At 44.6% G+C, this 24,951-nt stretch overlaps 2 protein-coding genes across 2 annotated transcripts in view; both read right to left on the reverse strand.

The window, feature by feature from the left end:
* The window catches only part of LOC111980736 (segment polarity protein dishevelled homolog DVL-2), a 19,885-nt gene extending 5,608 nt beyond the window's left edge, over window positions 1-14,277 (reverse strand). The window contains exons 1-9 of the mRNA XM_070449607.1: window positions 13,790-14,277; window positions 5,029-5,098; window positions 3,533-3,693; window positions 2,743-2,852; window positions 1,982-2,202; window positions 1,786-1,855; window positions 1,088-1,227; window positions 885-961; window positions 692-763 (exon numbers count right to left, since the gene is read on the reverse strand). Coding sequence (XP_070305708.1) covers window positions 692-763; window positions 885-961; window positions 1,088-1,227; window positions 1,786-1,855; window positions 1,982-2,202; window positions 2,743-2,852; window positions 3,533-3,693; window positions 5,029-5,098; window positions 13,790-13,950 — 1,082 coding nt within the window. The 5' untranslated portion in view covers window positions 13,951-14,277. The remainder of the gene's footprint in view (window positions 1-691; window positions 764-884; window positions 962-1,087; window positions 1,228-1,785; window positions 1,856-1,981; window positions 2,203-2,742; window positions 2,853-3,532; window positions 3,694-5,028; window positions 5,099-13,789) is intronic.
* Window positions 14,278-14,543: 266 nt separating this feature from the next.
* LOC139029461 (E3 ubiquitin-protein ligase rnf152-B-like) lies at window positions 14,544-15,620 on the reverse strand. The gene has a single exon (XM_070449495.1). It carries the CDS (start codon window positions 15,525-15,527, stop codon window positions 14,880-14,882), a length of 648 nt encoding a protein of 215 aa, XP_070305596.1. The 5' UTR covers window positions 15,528-15,620; the 3' UTR covers window positions 14,544-14,879.
* Between the last annotated feature and the right edge of the window lie 9,331 nt (window positions 15,621-24,951).

Genomic DNA, 24,951 nt, shown 5'->3' on the forward strand with positions numbered 1-24,951 from the left:
CCACACACAAGCACACACACACACACACATCACACACACACACACACCATACAAGAGATCTCAAAAACATAATTCCTTTGGCATTTCATAGGATAAAGTATTGATGGCCCCACTATACACAGTGTACAAAACATTAGGGACAGCTGCTCTTTCCATGACAGACTGATCAGGTGTATCCAGGTGAAAGCTATGATCCCTTATTGATGTCACTTGTTAAATCCTCTTCAATCAGTGTAGATGAAGGGGAGGAGACAAGTTAAAGAAGGATTTGTAAGCCTGGAGACAACCGAGACATGGATTGTGTATGTGTACCATTCAGAGGGTCAAGGGACAAGAAAATATTTAAGTGCCTGGTGCACCGGTCTGAGTGTCAGAACTGCAACGCTGCTGGGTTTTTCACGCTCAACGGTTTCCTGTGAGTATCAAGAATGGTCCACCACCCAAAGAACATCCAGCCAACTTGACAACTGTGGGAAGCATTGGAGTCAACATGGGCCAGCATCCCTGTGGAACGCTTTCGACACCTTGTAGAGTCCACGCTCCGACAAATGTAGGATGTTCTGAGGGCAAAAAGGGGTGCAACTCAATATTAGGAAGGTGTTCCTAATGTTAAGTACACCCAGTGTCAAAGACCATAGAGACCGAGTAGCTGTACAACTCTATGGTGGAGACGAGGCGTGCAGGCTGCTACTCACTGCGGGGGAGGGTGAAGTAGCCCTGAGGTGACGGGTCCCAGCACTTAGCCACTGTCAGGATGATGGGCCTGAGGGAGAGACGGAAGGACAGGTCGTCATCATCGCATGTCAACTGGCATTTCCCATTGAGCGTAGACAGAAAGGGCTCGACCGTGTAAATGTGCTGATGTCCTTAGGTGTGAAACGCACCCGGGTTTGTGCACGATCTCCCTCAGCACGCGCACCGCGTCGTCGTTGCTCATGTTCTCAAAGTTGATGTCGTTCACCTTGAGGAGAAAGTAGATATGAACGGTCCAATCCTAACTCGAGAAACAAATACCTCATGTAATCAATCACCCGTTATATATGGCTATCTGGTTACCCGTCAGTCACACACACACACACACACACACCTGCAGCAGCATGTCCCCGGGTTCGATGCGTCCGTCGGCAGCCACCGCCCCTCCCTTCATGATGGAACCGATATAGATGCCCCCATCCCCTCTCTCGTTACTCTGGCCCACGATGCTGATGCCTAGGAAGTTATACTTCTCTGTGGAAGGGAAGAGGATATCGGTTATTTAATCGCAAAGTTTTAGGAAGAAAGTTCCCTGAGATAAAGAACCCCTCTGAGAGGTGGTGGTAAGAGTTGGTGAAAAAAAAGTGACAGGAAGTGAAGACAGGAGGAGAGCGACATGGCAGGAGGAGAGAGACATGGCAGGAGGAGAGAGACATGGCAGGAGGAGAGAGACATGGCAGGAGGAGAGAGGGGAGGAAGCGATGGTGAGACATGGAGTTCAGGTCACAGGGCAGAAATGTGTTGGGAGGGGTGGACGTCTATAGCCTGGTAAAGCAGACTGAGCGCTTAAGTTCCGTTTCACTTCACAGAATGTGAGCTATTGCTAAGATCAGGCAGGTTTCACCAGGCTATTTCCAGAACGACTGGAGGTTTTTACAAAATGGACGCGCAGAGTACCGGTTAGGTGGTCAAAAATAACGAGTGAAAAAGCTCGACGGTCAAAGAGGGTCAGAGAGACGGGTGGAAGATGTAAAAACGGATGACGTGAGAAGGGGAGTGGTGTCGGGGAACAGACGGCGAAACGTTACTGACCCATGTTGAGCGTGACGGTGATGATGTTTAGAGACATGGTGGAGTCCGTCACACTGCTGAACGACGACGCCTGGGACAAGAAAAGGGAAAACGCAATAAATTCCAACGCAGAATGGGACATTTCTGACTTAAACGGTTTATGTCGCAAACTTAAGTCAAAAATTTAAAAAGAGGGAAGGACTAGTGCATTCATTACCCTTTCTAGCCTGGGCGGGCGCTGTTTCTTGCGCCTGCGGTGGCGTTTGAGCAGCCTGGACGCCGTGCTCTGCTCTGTGGAGCTGCTGAACCGGCTCATGGTGTCGTCGTCCTCAGAGTCACAGAAACTGGTGGTGTCCAGCTCGCTGCTCATCACCGTGGTAGCGCTCTCATAGCCCGCTAGGTGGCGCTCCATGCGGCTCTGGCCGTTCATCCTAGGCCCTGACGCACCAGAGATCGAGAGAGCGAGAGAAAGGAGAGCGGGGGGAGAAGAGGAACAGAGAGAGGGTTAACTATGGATTTCATGTTTATTCATGTTATCAATGTCAATTGCTATTACCACTAGAACAAGGGTTGCGTTCAGTAGACAAAACATTTTGAAACGGGAAGCCTGATATTGCCCAATAAAAAACACTCATTGTCATTTTCCATTGTAAAATGTTCCATTACAGTGCCCTACTGAACATGACCCAGTGCAGTTCCATCATGGTTCGTCAATAGTTACCACAGCCACAAAGTCCTAAACCCTGCATATTTAAAATTGTTATATATTTTTTACATTAGATTTTAAACCTTAACCACACTGCTAACCTTATGCCTAACCTTAAATTAGGACCAAAAATAACAACCTTGTTTTCATGAATTTTTACGATTTAGCCATTTTGACTTTGTGACTGTTCTATTAGCCATTTTGACTTTGTGGCTGTTCTATGTAGTGGAAACCATCATGTGACAGTAGAGCGGGCGGTGCAGAGTGCTCACCATGTTGCTCCATGGCCTCCCTGTGTCTGGGTCTCTCTCTCCTGAAGGACACCACAGACTCGGTTTCTGTCTGGTCATCCAGGTTCTCCACACTGCCTGCTGCATTGGGACTGCATAGGGGAGAGGGTTAAAGTAGGGAAAACATAGAATTGACTTTGAACGAGAACGTCCGTTCTACTCATTCTAATTCTATGGGTGAATGAAAGATGGTATTGTACGTCGGCTCTGGAACATACATTACTAATAAAACACAAATAGCAGCGCACACCTAACATCTAATAATATAGGCTACATATATTACGACCTATGAGGACAATGTGTATGAATAAGAAGCAATGGATCAAGCCTAGTAAAGGTACTGTATATCACAACTGGGTTCAAATAGCATTTGAAATCTTAATTTTCAAGAATTTTGAGCGATTACTTTAGTCTGCCTTGAGTGTTAGATGGGTGGGTTTGTACTTTTGGGGCCATTCCTCTGGTCCGATTGCACCAGGAAAACTCGATACAGTGCAGCTAATGACTTTAAATACTATCTGAACCCAGGTTTGCGGTGTATTATGACCTAGACAGACAGTAACTAGAACCTGTTCCCAGACCAGGTGCTTACTGTCAATGGGCGGCACAGGCTCAGATCATGTTCAAATGGGCCGTTGTATTTAACAGCAGGTAACATGATAGGCTGGAGTGACTGAGGAATTCTGTCATAGAATACGTTAGATACACTACGAGATTCATTAGATTAGCACACTGATTATTTGGGACTGTGGGAGAGGGTGTGCGCGCATACTGGAACGATGGGGGTCTGGAGTCACCGATGCCCCCGGTCCTCTCGACAGGTGGGGGTGGGAGAGGAGGAGGGGGTGATGGCGGGGGCCGGACTTCTGCTGGGGGCGGAGGAAGGACTGGTGGTACTGGCTCTGCTGCTCCTGGCGTGTCTGATGAAACCAACTGAGGAGAGCGGGAGGGACAGAGATTTGGAAGGGGTGGACAGAGGAGGGAAAGAGGGGAAAAGGAGTTGAAAGGGGATGATAGTGAGGATGGAGGATAAAAATTTTATAATTTTTTTTTATAAAAAAATCAGGTGGAAGAAGAGGAATTATTATTTTAATTTGTTATGTCAGTCAATTTTCTAGGTTGTTAACTTTGTTTTTACTCAAAGGGCCTTCAACAGGCCGCCAGTTGCCCATACCTGACCTTGCGCACGGCATCCAATTACCTATTCCCTACAGACCCAACATACTCCTACACAGACCAGTCTGCCTGGAGAGGGGCTAGAAAGCTAACAAACTATCTTTCAACAAAGAGTCTGGGTTTCTATACATTTAAATGTCTCTATGACAAAGGAGACTGAACAAAGCATCCATTCAAATGTGTTCTAGTTTCACGGATACAGTTCTGTCCCGATCCTTCCCCTGAAAACCAGTTTGCCGTTTTGATTGAATATCCCCTCTAAGGTGTCAGAGACACCGTGCCACATAACACTTTCCCCCCTTTCTTTTCTTTAAGCTCTCTTCCTTCCCTCGTTCTTCCAAATGGCTGTTTGACTATAGAGCAGTCATCCCTCTGGGATACTCCATCCTATCACGTGTCGGTCCCTATGGCCTCCTCTCTTTGTCCAACCCTTTTAATCCCTCTCTCTCTCGTTTCTTCTCCTTCATATGCACTTAGCAGATGTTTTCCTCCCGACCGGGACAAGTCACAATGTTTTGTCTGCAGGACTCATATCCTGCATGTTCTTTAGGGTAGGTAATATGATCATAAGTGAAGACATTTTGAGGATGTAGGAAATACCTTGGTTCTGTCAGTGTTACATTCACAGACCAAGGTGTTCATGATAGTGGGTTTTCGTCAGTGTTCTATTAGTAGTTAAAGCAGGGTCACAGCCACAGAGGTCGGTGAAGAAATGGCCGCCATGTTGGTACCAAACGTTCCATGACAACAACGTTCTAATTGGCATTCTTAGAAGATCATGCAATGGTCTTGGAACTTGACGCCAATATGGAGATGGTTTGAAAACTCTGAAACTCAGACCGAGTTTGCCAGAGTCTGTAGCCTACATCTCTGGCTCTGGTTCAAAGGTCACTTTGAGCAGTTTATGATACATTTGAACTGCTAGGTCCAATTCAGCACTATTGTTCCGACTTGGGAACTTGACTTTTACAATTCGGTCCTGGAAAAATAGTTGAGCAATTCAGGAGTTCCCCCTCTGTCTCCCTTCCACTGCTGGCCTTTCACTGGTCCAAGATAGCTGTGGACCGTCTACCTCTCCCAGTTTGCCCTTACCCATGACACCACTCGTCCGTTGAAGCAGGGGAGCTTGGCACTGTCGTCTGAGATCTCTTCCTTCACCACCCTAAAAAAAAAAAAAAAAAGAGGAAAAGAAAGAGAAATTAGGCTAAGTGAAAACACAGAGACAAACACATACTGTAAACCCATAACGCAGAGACCGACGTGAAAGAGCAACACGAGGACACCACAGTGTTTCCCGATGACTCAGCGTCCTTACCGAACCACAACGGAGACAGATACACACTCCCTACAACCACGTCTGCAACTCACGGACCAGACAATGTTTCTCAAGACTTAGACATCCATCACTTATTTTCCTCTGCGTCCACTTCTACAAGGTTAGTGAGACAGAGTCTGCTGTGTAATATTTGTCTGTCTGAGCCACTATGTTATTACTGCAGTACTTAGTACTCATGTCTAGCTCAGGTCCCGTGTAGAGGAAACATTTAACTGACTGCCTAAAGACTTACAGCTAAGCTTTTTCATCTTCATTTGCCTCTACGCCTGATGTTTTGTGTGTGTGGTTTGGTTGGCTAGTGTGTGTGTGTGTGTACACATGCACCATTTTGTGTGTGTGTGTGTGTGTGGGGGGGGGGGCGTGTAGTATGGTCGGCTCTGCCCCACTCTGAGGTTTTGTAAGCAGCTGTTGAGGGTTGGTTTTGTGGGTGAGTGTGAGCAGCTGTTGTTTTGAGTGTAAGCAGCACAGGGCCAGATTGTGGTGGGCACCGGGGAGGCATGTCACAGGGAGGAGGCGGGCCTTGTGTGACAGTGCTGGAGTGGGTGAATGTGAGAACCCGTCTTTACCCCCTATTGTGCCCTCTTTCTCTTTCCCACTTTCTCATCTCTCGCTCTGTCTCTTTCAATCCTTTCGGTTGCCCTCTTTCTCTTGCCCTCGGTCTATCCTGTTCTTTCTTGCTAAGAGGGCAGACTCAGATTGCATCCAGAAAGGGACAGATGCAACATTCTATCCCTAACAGGGTAATAGCCTGCATACCTCACCATTCCAAACAAAATGACCTCACCTCAAACTATTTCACCAACTCACTCGAAAATGTCTCAAACAACACAAACACATCTTGGAAATTCAGAATCCCATTGGAATCCTAAAACCTGAAATTCTTGCCCAGCACCTCCCTCCTAGCCGTTACTTATTTGCCTCGCACATCCCAAACAAACACACGTTTTTTTCTCCCATCTACTAATCTCTCGCACAGCACAGCACACCCACAACCACCATTCACTTCCACTACCCCTCTCCCCCTGCTACCACTCCTCTCTCTTCCTGTTGATTCTGCCACGGCCAGACACCAAGCAAATGGCCTCTGTCCAACCCTAGGTCCCCGATCTGGTCTGCTCTGTTCCACAATGCTCAGCTCTGCTCTGACTGCCACACACAGCCAGTCTGACAGCTGGCTCGCACTCCAGGAAACAAAACACACACAGAACAGGCAAACACACACACACACTGCTTTAGTTACTTTACTGAGGCCTCAGGCTGACTAGCTCTGTTTTGATTGGGCAGCTGACTCCTTTGAGCTGGGTTTAAATGTAGCCTGCTTGTAACTGACTCTCTTGAGATGTTTCAAAATGTTGCGGTTGTGATAGAAGTAGACTTAGGTCTAACGAACCCAGGAGTCAGACACTTCCAACTGCTTGACTACAACTCACATAAAAATAAAAAAAATGGATTTAACCTTTATTTAACTAGGCAAGTCAGTTAATAAATTCTTATTTACAATGAGGGCCAACCCCGGCCAAACCATAACGACGCTGGACCAATTGTGTGCCACCCTATGGGACTCCCAATCACGGCCGGTTGTGATACAGCCTGGAATCGAATCAGGGTCTGTAGTGACGTCTCTCGCACTGAGATGCGGTGCCTTATACCGCTGTGCCACCCGGGAGCCCCACTAATGAAGCAGGAGCATTTGATTGTTTTAGTGCCTGTTTTAATAACATAACGTTTTGGTTTCGTGTTCAGTAACATCCGAGAGAGACATCAAAGTACGTTTTACTAACTTTACAAAACTTAAGCAGTTTAACTGCAAGTAATGAGTTTAACAGAAGCCCTAGGTCTCATCAGTCAAACTCCCAACACAAACATGCATTCCATTCAACCTAGGGAAGTGCACGACTGACAGGCAGCCACCAAAGAAAGATTAATTGCGAGAGGAGACAGCTCTTTCAGGCTGGAGGATTTAAATGGGAGAAAAGAAGGAGAGAGAGAGAGAGAGAGGAGAAAGGGAGGTATACAGGGGTTGCAGCCAGCCAAGCTAGGGTGTTAGGGGAGACACAAACTTGGTCCAGTTCCCAAAAGGGAAGAAAAGCTGAGGATTTCACAGAGAGAGAAATGGGAATTAGTGATGAGAAGAGCCAGGGTAATAGCCAGGGTGAGAAGGGTTTTTCTTCAGTGTGGTGTCCAATGTAAAGACAGTATTTATTTCCCGGAAGTTATGCTTTGACCCATATTTGGATACTAGTATTTTTGCCTGGTCTTAGCTATGAGAGATCAGGAGGGGTGTGATGGATAGAGAGTAGAGGTCGACCGATTATGATTTTTCAACGCCGATACCGATTATTGGAGGACCAAAAAAAGCCGATACCGATTAATCGTTTTTGTTGTTGTTTGAAATAATGACAATTACAACAATACTGAATGAACACTTATTTTAACTTAATATAATACACCAATAAAATCAATTTAGCCTCAAATAAATTATGAAACATGTTCAATTTGGTTTAAATAATGCAAAAACATAGGGTTGGAGAAGAAAGTAAAAGTACAATATGTGCCATGTAAAAAAGCTAACGTTTAAGTTCCTTGCTCAGAACATGAGAACATATGAAAGCTGGTGGTTCCTTTTAACATGAGTCTTCAATATTCCCAGGTAAGAAGTTTTTGGTTGTAGTTATTATAGGAATTACAGGACTATTTCTCTCTATACGATTTGTATTTCATATATCTTTGACTATTGGACTATTGGATGTTCTTATAGGCACTTTAGTATTGCCAGTGTAACAGTATAGCTTCCATCCCTCTCCTCGCCCCTACCTGGGCTCGAACCAGGAACACATCGACAACAGCCACCCTCGAAGCAGCGTTACCCATGCAGAGCAAGGGGAACAACTACTCCAAGTCTCAGAGCGAGTGACTTTTGAAATACTATTAGCGCACACCCCGCTCACTAGTTAGCCATTTCACATCGGTTACACCAGCCTAATCTCGAGAGTTGATAGGCTTGAAGTCATAAACAGCGCAATGCTTGAAGCATTGCGAAGAGCTGCTGGCAAATGCACGAAAGTGCTGTTTGAATGAATGCTTACGAGCCTGCTGGTGCCTACCATCGCTCAGTCAGACTGCTCTATCAAATCATAGACTTAATTATAACATAATAACACACAGAAATACGAGCCTTTGGTCATTAAAATGGTCGACTCCAGAAACTATCATTTCGAAAACAAAACGTTTATTCTTTCAGTGAAATACAGAACCGTTCCGTATTTTATCTAAAGGATGGCATCCCTAAGTCTAAATATTGCTGTTACACTGTACAACCTTCAATGTTATGTCATAATTATGAACAATTCTGGCAAATTAATTACGGCCTTGGTTAGGAATAAATGGACTTCACACAGTTCGCAATGAGCCAGGCGGCCCAAACTGCTGCATATACCCTGACTGCTTGCACGGAACGCAAGACAAGTGACACAAATTCCCTAGTTAAAAGAAAGTCATGTTAGCAGGCAATATTAACTAAATATGCAGGTTTAAAAAATATATACTTGTGTATTGATTTTAAAGAAAGGCATTGATGTTTATGGTTAGGTACATTGGTGCAACGACAGTGCTTTTTTCGCAAATGCGCTTGTTAAAAAGTAGGCTGTGATCCAATGAGAAATTAACAGGCACCGCATCGATTATATGCAACGCAGGACACGCTAGATAAACTAGTAATATCATCAACCATGTGTAGTTAACTAGTGATTATGTTAAGATTGATTTTTTTTAATAAGATAAGTTTAAATGCTAGCTAGCAACTTACCTTGGCTTCTTGCTGCCCTCGCGTAACAGGTAGTCACAGCCTGCCACGCAGGCTCCTCATGGAGTGCAATGTAAGGCAGGTGGTTAGAGCATTGGACTAGTAACCGGATGGTTGCAAAAATGAATCCCCGAGCTGACAAGGTAAAAATCTGTTGTTCTGCCCCTGAACAAGGCAGTTAATCCACCGTTCCTAGACCGTCATTGAAAATAAGAATGTGTTCTTAACTGAATTTCCTAGTTAAATAAAGGTGTAAAAAAATAACAATAAAAAAAATTGGCCATTCCGATTAATCTGTCAACCTCTAATAGAGAGATGGTTTGGCTTTCTTTATGCAGTCATTGACCCCCCACATTCCCTACCTCTTTTATAGGCGACAGTCATAAAATTGGGTAACGTTATGGGACATTGTGCTTATTGAATTCAATTAAATACTATTAAAATAGCCTAACAGGCCAACCAAATGTGTCACCTTGTTGCATTAACTGTCTAAAGATATAATCACATACCCCTATTCCAAACATCAGATCAACTCATGCGTTTCCCCCTTCTCATGACACTTATTTTCTCCCACTAGACAATTTTGTAACTAATTGGCGACAGATTTTCACGCGAATATTCTAAAATATACATAAATAAAATATGCAAATTTCCCACCAGAGATGTGTTTCCATCAAATTTACTTGTGCGGATAAGTCTGTGCGTGCTGACGTAGGACACATAAAATTTGTTATCCCATGTACCGAATAAAAAATAATAAGTCAAACGGGTTTCCATCGCATTTTCAACTCTGATGGTTTTGGCACAAAAAATGTTGCGTTAAGTAGCAAATTTGCCAACTCTGATTTTGGCATGTGAACTCTAGCCAACAGCTCGCAGATAGTGCGGGTATAGCCTGCATGAGATTATTATGGACAGAATAGCAACAATATTTGCCAAACATCAATAATAATATGCCACCAGAATAAGCCCCTTGATAATTATTGGAAAGGGACACCCTGTGAAGTTAACGGCATGCTTTCCCGAGTCGTAGTGGGAGGACTACACAACATGTAGTTACTCCAAATTTACTTCGATATGATGGTTATTACATCCATATAAAAGCATTTCCAGCTACATTTCTCAGACACAAAAAGACCCCACCTTGTCTAGCGTATATATAGTTTACAGACAAATTTGCTGTTTCCATTGGGCCAGTCGCGACATTTTTTTATCCGACATGTACTTTACTCGCATAAAAAGGTTGGATGGAAACCTGGTTATTAACCGCTAACCAGGTTTCCATCCAAACTTTTCATGTGAGTAAAGTACATGTCGGATAAAAAAGTACCACAACAGACCTGACGGAAACAAAACATGTTTTACTTCTTATGGATCAAATCGCTTTAGCAGGATCGATTTGACAACATCCGGTGAAATGGCAGAGCGCCAAAATCAAATCAAATTACTATAAATATTATACTTTCATGAAATCACACATGCAATACACCAAATTAAAGCTACACTTGTTGTGAATCCAGCCGCAGTGTCAGATTTCAAAAAGGCTTTACGGCGAAAGCAAACCGTGCTATTATCTGAGGACAGCACCCCATCAAACAAAGACAGACAATTATAATTCAACCCGCCAGGCGCGACACAAAAATCTAAAAAATATATATATTTCATGCCTTACCTTTGATGAGCTTCTTCTGTTGGCACTCCAATATGTCCCATAAACATCACAAATGGTCCTTTTGTTCGATTAATTCCGTCGTTATATATCCAAAATGTCCATTTATTTGGCACGTTTCATCCAGAAAAACACTGGTTCCAACGCACGCTACATGACTACAAAATATCTCATTAGTTACCTGTAATCTTTGTCCAAACATTTCAAACAACTTTCGTAATACAACTTTGGGTATTTTTTTACGTAAATAATCGATAAAATTTAAGAAGGGCGGGGGTGAAGGCTTCATGATTAATGACTCGTGGTGTAATCATAACAACATACAGGAACTCAAATCCTTTTGTTCACCTGACCTAGATTTCCATACAACCAAATGCAGACCATATTATCTCCCAAGAGAATTTTCATCGGTTATCGTCACAGCTGTGTATATCCCCCTCAAGCGTATACCACAACGGCCCTCAAGCAACTTCACTGGACTTTATATAAACTGGAAACCATATATCCTGAGGTTGCATTTATTGTAGTTGGGGATTTAAAAAAAAGCAAATTTGAGAACAAGGCTACCTAAATTCTATCAGCACATTGTTTGTAGCACTCGCGTGGGAAATACACTGGACCACTGCTACTCTAACTTTCTTGATGCATACAAGGCTGCTCTCCCTTGGGCAAATCCGACCACGACTTAATTTTGCTCCTACCGTCCTACAGGCAGAAACTCAAACAGGATGTACCCATGACAAGAACCATTCAATGCTGGTCTGACCAATCGGAATCTATGCTTCAAGATTGTTTTGATCACTCAGACGGAAATGTTCCGGGCAGCCTCAGAGAATAACATTGATTTATGAGCTGATTCGGTGAGTGAGTTTATAAGGAAGTGCATTGGAGATGTTGTACCCTCTGTGACTATTAAAACCTACCCTAACCAGAAATTGTGGATAGATGGCGGCATTCGCACAAACCTGAAAGCGCGAATCACCGCATTTAACCATGGAAAGACGACTGGGAATATGGCCGAACATAAACAATGTACTTATTCCCTCCGTAAGGCAATCAAACAAGCGAAATGTCATTATAGGGACAAAGTGAAGTCGCAATTCAATGGCTCAGACACGAGACGTATGTGGCAGGGTCCACATGCAATTACGGACTACAAAAAGAAAACCAGCCACGTCACGGACACCGACGTCTTGCTTCCAGACAAACTAAACACCTTCTTTGCCTGCTTTGAGGAAAATACAAGGCCACCGACGCGGCCCGCTACCAAGGACTGCGGGCCCCCCCCCCTCCTTCTCCGTGGCCGATGTGAGTAAGATATTTAAATGTGTCAACCCTTGCAGGGCTGCTGTCCTGGACGGCACCCTAGCCACATCCTCAGAGCATGCGCAGACCAGCTGGCTGGTGTATTTACGAACATATTCAATCGCTCCCTATCCCAGTCTGCTGTCCCTACATGCTTCAAGATGGCCACAATTGTTCCTGTACACAAGAAAGCAAAGGTAACTGAACTAAATGACTATCGCCCCGTAGCACTCACTTCTGTCATCATGAAGTGCTTTGAGAGACTAGTCAAGGATCATATCACCTCCAGCTTACCTTCCACCCTAGACCCACTTCAGTTTGCATACCGCCCCAACAGGTCCACAGACGATGTAATCGCCATCACACTGTCCTATCCCATCTGGACAAGAGGAATACCCATGTAAGAATGTTGTTCATCGAGTACAGCTCAGCATTCAACACCATAGTACCCTCCGAGCTCATCATTAAGCTTGAGGCCCTGGGTCTCAACCCCACCCTGTGCAATTGGGTCCTGGACTATCTGACGGGCCACCCCCAGGTGGTGAGGGTAGGAAACATCTCCACTTCGCTGATCCTCAACACTGGGGCCCCATAAGGGTGCGTGCTAAGCCTCCTCCTGTACTTCCTGTTCACCCATGACTGCGTGGCCATGCACGCCTCCAACTCAATCATCAAGCTTGCAGACGACAACAGTAGTGGGCTTGATTACCAACAACGACGAGACAGCCTACAGGGAGGAGGTGAGTGCACTCGGAGTGTGGTGTCAGGAAAACAACCTCTCACTCAACATCAACAAAACAAAGGAGATGATCGTTGACTTCAGGAAACAGCAGAAGGAGAACCCCCCTATCGACGGGACAGCAGTGGAGAAAGTGGAAAGTTTTAAGTTCCTTGGCGTACACATCACAGACAAACTGAAATGGTCCACCCACACAGACAGTGTGGTGAAGAAGGCGCAACAATGCCTCTTCAACCTCAGGAGGCTGAAGAAATATGGCTAGTCACCTAAAACCCTCCCAAACTTTTACAGATGCACAATTGAGAGCATCTTGTTGGGCTGTATCACCGCCTGGTACGGCAACTGCACCGCCCTCAACCACAGGGCACTCCGGAGGTTGGTGTGGTCTGCACAACACCAATAAACCCCACAGAAGGGGTGGGGCCGACAACAGCAGCTGGCTAGCCTAACAGTGTCGCGTTCATGCAGGAACCAATGGGATGCTCGAGGGGGGAGTGTTCATGAAGGAACCATTTGGATGCTCGAGGGGGTGGGGCAGGAACGCCCCGAATTGCACACCATTTAATTTTTATGTGCACAATATCATTGCGCACAGCCTTTTATTGCGCACAGCCTTTTATTGCGCACAGCTGCAACAGGTCCATTTGATAGAAACATCTCTGGTGGGAAAATGCGCATGTTTTTTTACGCAGTTTTATTAATATTCGCATGAAAATCTGTAAACCTAGTTACTTAATGACACCTTTCATTTGCAACATTGGATCATGCAAGTTGATCCAGTTAAATGGTTACTAGTTAACTTAGCTATTGTAACTAACGTTAACAAGGTGTAGCAACAGTTCACCCTTTGTGTCTTTGGGAGTATGGTCAAAGATAAATAGACTTTGCAACAATGCATCTAATCAACTACTGGACTCGGTTGGTTTTCTTCTTTATCATCATAATTTGCCTGAAACCCACAACGCGACACCGCACAATCATGCATCACTGGCTCTCACTTACCCGAAGTCCTGGTCCATAGACTTAAAGAAGAATTTGTAGTTGGGCTTGTTCAAGACCTGTTTAAAATCCAACAAAGTGATATTTTCGGCAGGAATCTGAATCTTCACCAAATACGGCGTCTCCTCCTCGTCGATGTGGTATATTATTTTGGTTTCCGCCATTTCACCAGCAACTTTTTTTTCAGCTGTACCACACAAACTATGGAAGAGAAAGGTAGCTAGTTAGCTAACACTAGCTATGCTAACGGGAGAAGGGGGGTGAGGAGAAGTGCTCTTACAACACTAGCCAGCAGTGAGTTTGCCCTGGCCAGAACTAATAAAAAAAGATGAACATCTACTTATATCACGAACATATCGCCTTAGTTTATATCCCCCAAAGAAAAATATATAATTCCCTAACGGCGAAGGGGTTAAAAACCACGCACACGCTACATTCACAAGATCCGCTACCCACAACTTCTCCCCCAACAAAAACATAAGGGGGGGTCTAAAACTTTTCTCTCGACTATTTCAAGCCAACGCGGCGTATGACGTCAGGTATGCTCCCTTTACGTTTTCGCTCAACGTGCCACCGTATGTCTGTATCCAATGGTCTGTAGAAATATTCCAGGAATTTTATTCCACAACATAATTCATCTTCATGATGATAACCGTTATGCTAAACACACACACACATGTGGAAGTCAAAACATGAAACAGATATGAAATGCTTTTAATAAATAGCCAAGGACTGTAGTACAATGTAATAATAAAAACTCCATAATGCCCATCTTCACAGTTTAGAACGGCCTATATTACACCACTAGAGGGAACTCTAAATCAGTGCATAGCAGAAAACAGAGCTGTATACAGAATTTTTTGAACAACATTAGCGCTACTTACATCAACTAAATCTGATTATGAGGCTGTATACATGAACTTTGATCTTGTAAGCATATTTGTAATTTACAGTTTCAAGGCTGTTTGAGGTAGGCCTATAGTTCATTCTGGATCGAGGCCATATTCAAATATTTTGACAATACACATTTCCTTACTTTAGAAAGTAATCAAGGACAGAAGAAAGGATGCATGTAAAAGTGTTCATCCTCCCCTCAGTTGCAGAAGAAGCTTGGCCCGAACACTACCGCCACTACGCAGGTCACCCCAAACAACACCCAGAAGACCACGGCTATCAGCTGCACACATACCAGGGTCCTCCTGTGGTGCTGCAGCACCTCCACCTCATCAACCAGGCCTCCACCTCCGCTGTGGGGCCTATCGCTGGGGTGCATCTGCTCCACCCGGAGGCTCACTGTGGGCAGGATGATGAAGCGAGAATCCCTGCTGGCCTCCAGGGAGAGGACCACACTCTGGGTGACGGTGGCCAGTCGGGCGGCCACCGATGTGGGCATGCGGAAGGCCATGGGCGGCAGCTGGGCCAGGATGCGGGAGTTGCAGGGCAAGGTGAGGGGGTCACCTGTCTCCAGCGTGGTGGGGTGGCGGCAAAGGGGGCAGGAGATGGCAGGACTGGGAAGGCTCTGGGGGTCCGAGGGGTCAGTTGGATACGGGGACAGCTGGATCCTCTGGAGGCACTCGGTGCAAAAGACATGGAGGCACTCCAGCATGCGAGGACACTTGCTGCTCTGGTTGTACTCCTGGTAGCAGATGGGACACTCCACATCTGTGGACTCCCCCAGGCTGGGGGCGGCTGCTGAGACTGGGTGCCCCTGGAAGAGCACTGGTTCCGGGGGCTCAGCCATGGTGAGTGAGAGGGTGAGATGGAGGTGGGAGTGGAAGGGGGAGTGGGGGTTCAGGGTTAGACTGCTGTTGGGACTGTCAGATGTTCTCTTCTGCAGAACCTGGAGGGAGATATGATCAAATATTGATTATATTCTTATATGTACAGTATACGTGTTCCTATAGTATAGGCCATTTCATCCTGTTTCAGTGTGTGTGTAACATAGAGAAAATAAAATTGGCCTATATGGGGTTAAAATGGTAAATTGATGTAAAGCCTGCCCCTTAGTCCCTAGCAGTGGGGAGCTGAGGAAATAGAGTGCCTGACTGCAGGATACACACTCCGACTAAGTAAAGGCGGAAAAGTGAAAGTAGAGAAACAAAGGAGGACAGGAGCTGTGGATGGAAGTGATTACTGGGGCCTACACACACACTCTCTCTCTCTTTCTCTCTCGTTGTGTTTGAGGTATTTCTTGCTGCCGGCTGGTAACATTATAATGCTGTTGCGCTAACAACACCAACGCAAAATTCATACAATGCAGAAGAACAGCCTCGGGCCTACTGAGTTTGAATTCCACTGCTAGTTGACTAGTGAAATATAGATTAGTTTCAAGTAAACTGCCAATAATCTAATCTCTGAGCGTTGTTCCACTGCTGCATAATAGGGCCAATGAACCAAAATATGCAATTCAAGTGTAGCATACATTATGGCAAAGGAGTATACCCACTGTATTGTACTCATCTGATATTTCCTCAGGCGTTTATGTGTTTACCTCATTAAGATCACAGTGTACTTTCATAAACAGTGCTATTCTAGTCCCAACCCTCCACTCACATGGGACAGAGCAAGGCAAGCCTGACTCAAGAGAGAAGTTGCCTAGCAGTAGGGATCTATTTTGTATTGGGCCACAGGAGCAGAGATTGTAAGAAACACGTTTACAACTGGAATTGATCTAGCTGTACATCTAATAAGATCAAAGTAATGAAGTTATTGCTTTGATTTTGTTCAATAACCTCAATAGATATTCCACACAAATTTGGTCAACATTTACTCTGTGTAATTTGGTTGACAATAATTCTAATGACTTGTTCCAACTCCTAGACATGCACAGACACAAATGTCACAGAATGGCAAAGCATTAGGGCTGTCAGCGTTAATCAGTTAACTCAAGTTACGTTTTTGTAATTTTAGTACATGCATTTAAAAAAAAAATCATGATTACTGGTAATCGCATTGTCTGAAAGCATTCAAAATACATTGAAAACATCCCAAATACATAATCTTTGCCAGTGTTTTCCAACCGGAGTACGCGTCCCCTTAGGGGTAGGTGGGCAGTCCCCAGGGGGTATTTGGAAGAAGAAGCAAAAATATTGGGAAAAATATTACCAAAAAATATATATTCAATTTATTAAAATGTTATTAGGCAGGAAAACATTTACTGCGGTCACTGGTGTGAAATATGTAGTTGTTTTATATTTTTAGGTCTACTTTTTGACTTTACTGGCCTCTGCCCGCCTGCCCGTTGGCTCAACGTTTGATCCTCTGCTCGCGCCAAGTGCTCGTGATCCTTTGCTCCAAGGGCTATAATGCCTGCTACTGTTATCCTAACAGAAACTACGAATGGTAAGACAGAAGTAGATGCACTGAAGACGTTACAATTGTCAAATAACACAGTGTGCCGTAGGATCGATGACATGGGCGTTGATATTGTTGATCAATTGGAAAAATAAGTTGCTTTTTTTCTGCAGTTGGACGAATCGACTGATGTCAATGGGGAAGCCCAGTTGATTGCGTTTGTGTGGTACAGAGACATTTCGGTAATGAATGAGCACATTCTGTTCTGCAAGAAGCTAACGGGGAGAAGTACAGGTGAGAATGTGTTTAACATCATTGACAGCTTTTTCACAGAGCACAATCTGTATTTGAAATCTTGTGTTCGTGTGGGCACGGGGTCGTGCGGGCACGGGGTCGTGCTGCATCAATGCCTGGGAGAGGGAAATGATGAACGTTAATTGGCCACATAAAGAAGGTAAATCCCACTGTATCGTTCACAATGAGGCATTGGCCAGCAAGACAATGAGTCCTGAGATACATGATGTTTTGAATGACGCAGTGAAAGTGATTAACTTTATAATGCCCAGGCCTCTGAATCACCGAATGTTTGAAAGGCTCTGTGATGACTGTGCACCAGCAGCTACTGCTTCATAGTGACGACCTCCGTTGTCTCGACAAAGGGAACACGCAACAGAGGCTTTTTGAGCTGTGTGCTGAAGTAAGTGATTTTCTGTCTGAGCACTCACACCCCTTGTGGAACACAGACTGGGGAGCCCTCCTTGCCTATCTTGCTGATGTGTTAAGCAAATTGAACAACCTGATTCTAACTCTGATAGGTAAAGACCAGGGGTGCAACTTTGGTTTTAGAAGTGAGGGGGACATAATATACATATATATGTTTTATATCCAGTTAGATAAACACTCCAAACAGCCTCCCCGACCGCTCGGAGGCGTCCGCATGGTCCTAAAGCACACCGGGGCCTCGTTTTGTATCACATTCCAATGATAAAACTGGGGAGGACAAAAATGCAATTTCATAATGTCCCCCGTCCCCAGTGAAAGTTGCGCCCCTGGTAAAGACACACATTCTAAACATGTATGACAAAGTGTGTGGATTCATGAAGAAGATCAAACTCTGGGAGAGGAAACGTGAAGATGGGGTTAATAAGTAGTTTCCAGCAGCATGACACCAAACCTTTTACAGTGCTCCTATGGTGCAAATAGTACGCTCACATTTATCCAAACTCAACAGTGAGTTCAACTCCTACTTCCCTGACATTGAAAACAAGTCTGCCAAACTTCACTGGGTGCATAAACCCACATTTTGTCAAATTTACACCTATGAATCTATGAATCACTCCGGTCGCACAAGTATGAGGGGGTACTACAGGCAGGTCAAAGTGTTTTAGGGTACAGTACCCAAAAAGGTTGGGAACCACTGATCTATGCAACTAAAAATAACAATGCAATGTAAAAATAAGATGAGATTGAAGTTAACGTGTGCTTTCTTAATTTACCTAATCCACCTAACCATTACTTTAGACAAAATTAAGACAATATTCTTGTAATGTTTTTTGTATGAAAAATCTTAAACTACAGCTTAATTTGAGCATGTCGGGGCGGCAGGTAGCCTAGTGGTTAGAGCGTTGGGCCAGTAACCGAAAGATCGAATCCCCGAGCTGACAAGGTAAAAATCTGCCCTTCTGCCCCAGAACAAGGCAGTTAACCCACTGTTCCTAGGCCGTCATTGTAAATAAGAATTTGTTCTTAACTGACTTGCCTAGTTAAATAAAAAAGTTCTGAATTTGTGATTAACCGCAATTAATCACAGCAAATCCTGCGATTAACTTAAATACATGCTGCTATAGTTTAAAAGCCAAACAAATAATACATAGGCCTACTTTATGGTGTCATATAACGGTTATGATAGCCTGTGTATTAATATATTGCTACTTTATCTATGTATGTCAGTTGATATCAAAACACCATGGGTGTGAAACTCACTGACACTTCATCACTATGTAGTGTGGGCGGAAGATAAGAAAGACTTACCTCCTCACACACACAGTCACACACCCCTCGGATCACCGCTCAATACCAAAGTTCTCACTAAGCCATAATACATATCTTCCTCCTTTTCTGTCCACCATGTACAGTAAACATCAAATCTACCTGTCTCCCTCTTATCTTTGCTGGCTCGCTTACTCTCCCTTTCTATTCTTCACCCTGTATCTCCTCCCCTCCCTTGCTTTACCCATCCCTTGACGTCTTCTCATCTCTCCTACTGGACCCAGGGTTGTCTCCTGGTTGCCCTGACATTAATGAATTCATCTCCAGGTGACGTGGTGGTAACTAGTAACCAGGGACACGTAATAGGTAGTAGCCACCTCCTCTAACCCTGACACTTCTCACTGTCCTGACAGTACAGTATTTGTATTTACATTGTCTTTGTCAATGTACAGGTTATTCAGAATGACAGCATAAGACATACTGTTGTGAGTCAAATTGCTGTGGATGTTCCATCAAGAGCGGAATTCATTTGTTTATGATTTTGGTAGTTCAAAAAGCAGCAACCTGATAAATAGTTGAGTGACTGGTGCTGGTCTCATGGAACTCACATAATGTCTTGCCTTCTATCTGTACGTCTGTAAGACCCTAGGAAACCTATTACATTTACATTTACATTTTAGTCATTTAGCAGACGCTCTTATCCAGAGCGACTTACAGTAGAGTGCATACATTTTATTACATTTTTACATACTGAGACAAGGATATCCCTACCGGCCAAGAGCAGACGCTCTTATCCAGAGCGACTTACAGTAGAGTGCATACATTTTTATATTTTTTTTATATATATATATATATTTTTTTTACATACTGAGACAAGGATATCCCTACCGGCCAAACCCTCCCTAACCCAGACGACGCTATGCCAATTGTGCGTCGCCCCACGGATCTCCCGGTTGCGGCCGGCTGCGACAGAGCCTGGGCGCGATCCCAGCCCAGCCTGGGCGCGAACCCAGAGACTCTGGTGGCGCAGCTAGCACTGCGATGCAGTGCCCTAGACCACTGCGCCACCCATATGTTAACATCCTCTGTGAATTATCTACAGAAAAACATGTCTCTGATCATGCATGTACTGCATGCAGCCAAATAAGGTCCCGATACAGATGCAGGAAGTTAGGTCGGCAGTTGGGCTCCCGAGTAGCGCAGCTGTCTAAGGCACTGCATCTCAGTGTTAGAGGCGTCACTACAGACCCTGGTTCGATTCCAGGCTGTATCAGAAACGGCTGTGATTGGGAGTCCCATAGGGCGGCATACAATTGGTCCGGGTTAGGGTTTGGCCGGGGTAGGCCGTCATTGTAAATAAGAATTTGTTCTTAACTGACTTGCCTAGTTAAATAAATAAATAAAATAGGTAGCCAAAAGCAGGACATGAACAGATCACCCTTTGCCCATTTCACAAATATTGTGTGTGCGTGTTAGCGTGTGTGTCTGTGCACGCGCACTATGGTATGATTTGTGTGTGTGAATATGTTACAATTATACATTAATATTTACACACTATTCACATATACATATTAATATACAGTCTGACCCATAATTATTGGAATCCTTGATAAAAAAAAGACTGTATAATATAAATAATCCATATATTGGATGCTCAAAAAAAAAATTATTAAAAAATTATATTAAAAAAATTATTAAAAAATTATATTATTTTTAGAGTACGTGATTTTGTTTAACAAGCAATACAAGAAATCCCTGAACGATTGACATTTGAGTCATTTAGAAGACACTCTAATCCAGAGCGACTTAGTTAGTGCATCCATCTTAAGATAACTAGGTGAGATAACCACATATCACAGTCATAGTGAGTACATTTTTCCTAAATAAAGAAGTTATCAGCAGTGCTAGTAGAAAATACAAGGTTTATTTATTTTTGGGGGAGGGGGGGAATAAGACTGAGATGTCTTATTTAAGATACTCTTTGACGAGGTAGGATTTCAGACGTTTTTGGATGATGGATGGGGACTCTTCTGTCGTAGCATCAGGGGGAAGCTGGTTACACCATTAGAGTGCCAGGACAGAGAAGAGCTTTGACTGGGCTGAGCGGGAGCTGACCTCCGCAGGGAGACCAGAGGTGGCAGCACTGAGTGTTCAGCTTGGGATGTAGGGTTTGAGCATAACCTGAAGTTAGGGAGGGGCAGTTCCCCTTGCTGCTCCATAGGCAAGCACCATGGTATTGTAGTGGATGTGAGCTTCGACTGGAAGCCAGTGGAGAGTGGGGTGACATGGGAGAACTTGGGAAGGTTGAACACCAGGCGGGCTGCGGCATTCTGGATAAGTTGCAAAGGTTTGATGGCACAGGCAGGGAGCCCAGCTAACAAAGAGTTGCAGTAGTCCAGACCTGATATGACGAGTGCCTGGATTTGGACCCGCGCTGCTTCTGTGTGAGGAAAGGTCGTACTCTACGGATGAACCTGCAGGAGCGAGTCACTGTTTTGATGTTTGCAGTTCCTGGACAACAGGGTCCAGGATGTGCAAACATCAGATCCTGATCAGATCCTGACTCTGGACGCCAACAGAGTCACGCCAAGGTTCTTTGCACTCTGGGTGGTTGACACTGTGGAGTTGTCGACTGTGATGAAGAGATCTTGGAGCGGGCAGGCCTTCCCCAAGAGGAAGAGCAGCTCCGTCTTGTTGATGTTGAGCTTGAGGTGGTGGGCCGACATCAAAGCTGAGGTATCTGCCAGGCACGCAGAGATGCGTTTCGCCACCTGGGTGTCAGAAGGGGGGAATGAGAAAAGTAGTTGAGAGTCATCTGCATAGTAATGATAGGAGAGACCATGGAACTTATTTATTGTCACATACGCCAGATAGGTGCAGTGAAATGTGTTGTCTTTACAGGGTCAGCCGTAGTAGTATGGCGCCCCTGGAACAAATTAGGGTTAAGTGCCTTGCTCAAGGGCACGTCGCCAGATTTTTCACCTTGTAAGCACGGGTATTTGAACCAGCGACCTTTTGGTTACTGGCCCAACGCTCTAACTGCTAGGCAACCTGCCGAGCCGAGTGACTTGGTATATAGAGAAAAAAGATGAGGGCCTGGAACCGAGCCCTGGGGGACACCAGTAATTAAATCACGGGGTGCAGACAATTCAAATGTCAATGTCACGTGCACAAGTACAGTGAAATGGCCTTCTTGCAAGCTCTAAACCCAACAATGCAGTAATCAATATCAATATAGTACAAAAAATAACATAAGGGAGATAAAAAACACATATTTACAATGTGCAAGGATACGGGAGTGATAGAAGTAGATATGTATAGGGGTAAGGTGACTAAGCATCAAGATATATGATAAACAGATATGATGATTTGTATGTGAGTGTGTGTGCGTGTAGAGTCAGTAAAAATGTGTGTGCATATGATGTGTTTGTGAGCAAATTAAGCGTGTGTGTTGGTGTGTCAGTGTGCGTGAGTGTGTAGAGTCCTGTGAGTGTGCAAAATGTAATACAAAGGTCAGCTCAGATAGTCTGTGTAGCCATTCTGTTAGCTATTTAGCAGTCTTATAGCTTGGAGATAGAAGCTGTTCAGGAGCCTGTTTGTGTCAGACTTTATGCACTGGTACTGCTTACCGTGCAGAAGCAGAGAGAACAGTCTATGGCAGGGTATTCAACTCTTACCCTATGAGGTCCGGAGCCTGCTTGTTTTCTGTTCTACCTGATAATAAATTATACACACCTGGTGTCCCAGGTCTAAATCAGTTCCTGATTAGAGGGAACAATGAAAAAATGGGGTGGAACTGGCTTCGAGGTCCAGAGTTGAGTATGATGGGTCTATGGCTTGGGTGGCTTTAATGATTTTCCCGGCCTTCCTTTCATACTGCTTTATATAGAGGTCCTGGATGGTAGGGAGATCAGCCCCGTGATGTACTGGGCTGTCCGCACCACCCTCTGTAGCAGTGATACAGCCAGTCAAAATGCTCTCAATGGTGCAACTATAAAACTTATTGAGGATTTGAGGGACCATGCTGAACCTTTTCAACAGACTGTGTGTGTGTGTGGACCATTTTAAGTCCAAGGTGATTATCTAGGTGGGTGAGGACATGTGGAGAGCAATTGAGATTGCGTTGTCTATGGATCTGTTGGGCAGTAAGCAAATTGGAGTGGGTTTAGGGTGTCTAGGATGAAGAAGTTGATGTGCGCTATAACCAGCCTTTCAAAGCACTTCATTATTACAGGTGTGAGTGCTACAGGGCGGTAGTTATTGTTTCATGAAGCTATAATGTTCTTGGGAACAGGAATGATGGGGGTAACCTTAAGACTTGGCGATTACAGACTGGGCTAATGAGAGGTTGAAAATGACTGTGAATATGCCTGTCAGCTGTTCTGCGCATGCTCTGAGAACACACCCTGGAATACACGTCCGGCCCCGAGGCCTTGCGAATGTTGACCTGATTAAAGACCTTACTCACATCGTCCTCTGGGTCGGTAGGGTCCCTCACGCATGGCACGGTGGTGTTATTGTCGAATAGTGCATAAAAATGTATTGACTTCAACTGCTAGAGAGGTATCATTGGGCAGATCAAGGTTGGGTCTTCCTTTGGCCCCTGTCCTCAGCCGTAGCCTCAGGGTTGTCTGAGATAGCCCTGGGTGTGGTAGCCATGTCCTTTAGCTTAGTGCCAGCCTCGGTCTTAATCCAGGGCTTTTGATTGGGAAAGCAGCGAACCTTCACGTTGATGCATTTCCTAATGAAGCCGGTGACGAAGGTCGTAAGCTTGTTGATTTTATCAGCAGAGACTCTGAACATATTCCAGTCAGCCCTAGCAAAGATGTCCTGTAGCATAATCTCTGATTCTGATGACCATTTCTCAACAGAGCGAGTCATGGTTACTTCCTGTTTGAGCTTCTGCTTGTAAACAGGAAGCAGGAGTACGGAGTCATGATATAATTTGCCGAATGGGGGTGGGGGGMMGGGGGCTTGTATGCTTGCTTGTGGTAGAGTAACAGTTTCCATTAAACTCTAACAAAGCAGTCCTTTAGCATAATCTCTGATTCTGATGACCATTTCTCAAAGGAGCGAGTCACGGGTACTTCCTGTTTTGAACTTCTGCTTGTAAACAGGAAGCAGGAGTACGGAGTCATAATCTAATTTACCAAATGGGGGACTTGGAAGGGCCTTGTGTGCTTGCTTGTGGTAGAGTAACAGTGGTCTTTATCACCCCTAAGGGCGAAGGGGACGTGTTGATGAAAATAGGGCATCACGTGTCTTAATGGCGCAGAATTAAAATCGCAAAGAAGCAGCCTCCGCGTCGCAAGTTTTCCTGCTTGTTTATAGTCTCTTACAGTTCGTTAAGTTCCTGATTGTTATTTTTCTCGTCCTGAGGTGAAATGTATACAACAGTCATGATAACAGCTGAAAACTCCCTCGAGAGGTAGAGTCGGCATTTGACCATCAGGTATTCCAAGACGGGTGAACAATGGGTCGAGAGTTCCACTACGCTCTAGTCAGCACACCATTTGTTGTTGATGAAGAGGCAGACCGCTCTTCATTTCCCTGACTCCACTGACCTCTCCACTCACTGAAAGGAGAATCCATTGAGTTGGATAGCCATGAGGGGTATCTTGTCCGAAAGCCATGTTTGAGAAAAGCAATGTTTTTTTTTAAATCCATTTTTTAAAGCTAAACTTGTTTTTTGCCTGATTAACCTCTGGTGGCAGAGCATTCCATGATGACATGGCTCGAAACATAACTGAGCAGCGCGTTCAATCAGTTTTTGGTTTGGGTACAGTGAAGAAACCCAAGGTGGCGTGTTTGGTGATGTATGACAGTTCATGAGGTCGTATCTTATTGAGTCATCATACTGTACGTGCAAGACTGGATGTTGC

Source organism: Salvelinus sp. IW2-2015, linkage group LG3 (genome assembly GCF_002910315.2).
Source record: "Salvelinus sp. IW2-2015 linkage group LG3, ASM291031v2, whole genome shotgun sequence".
Lineage (NCBI taxonomy): Eukaryota > Metazoa > Chordata > Actinopteri > Salmoniformes > Salmonidae > Salvelinus > Salvelinus sp. IW2-2015.

What these genes read in the sequence shown, in the direction of transcription:
- LOC139029461 (XM_070449495.1), bottom strand. Translation starts at nt 15,527, where the DNA reads ATGGCTGAGCCCCCGGAACCAGTGCTCTTCCAGGGGCACCCAGTCTCA.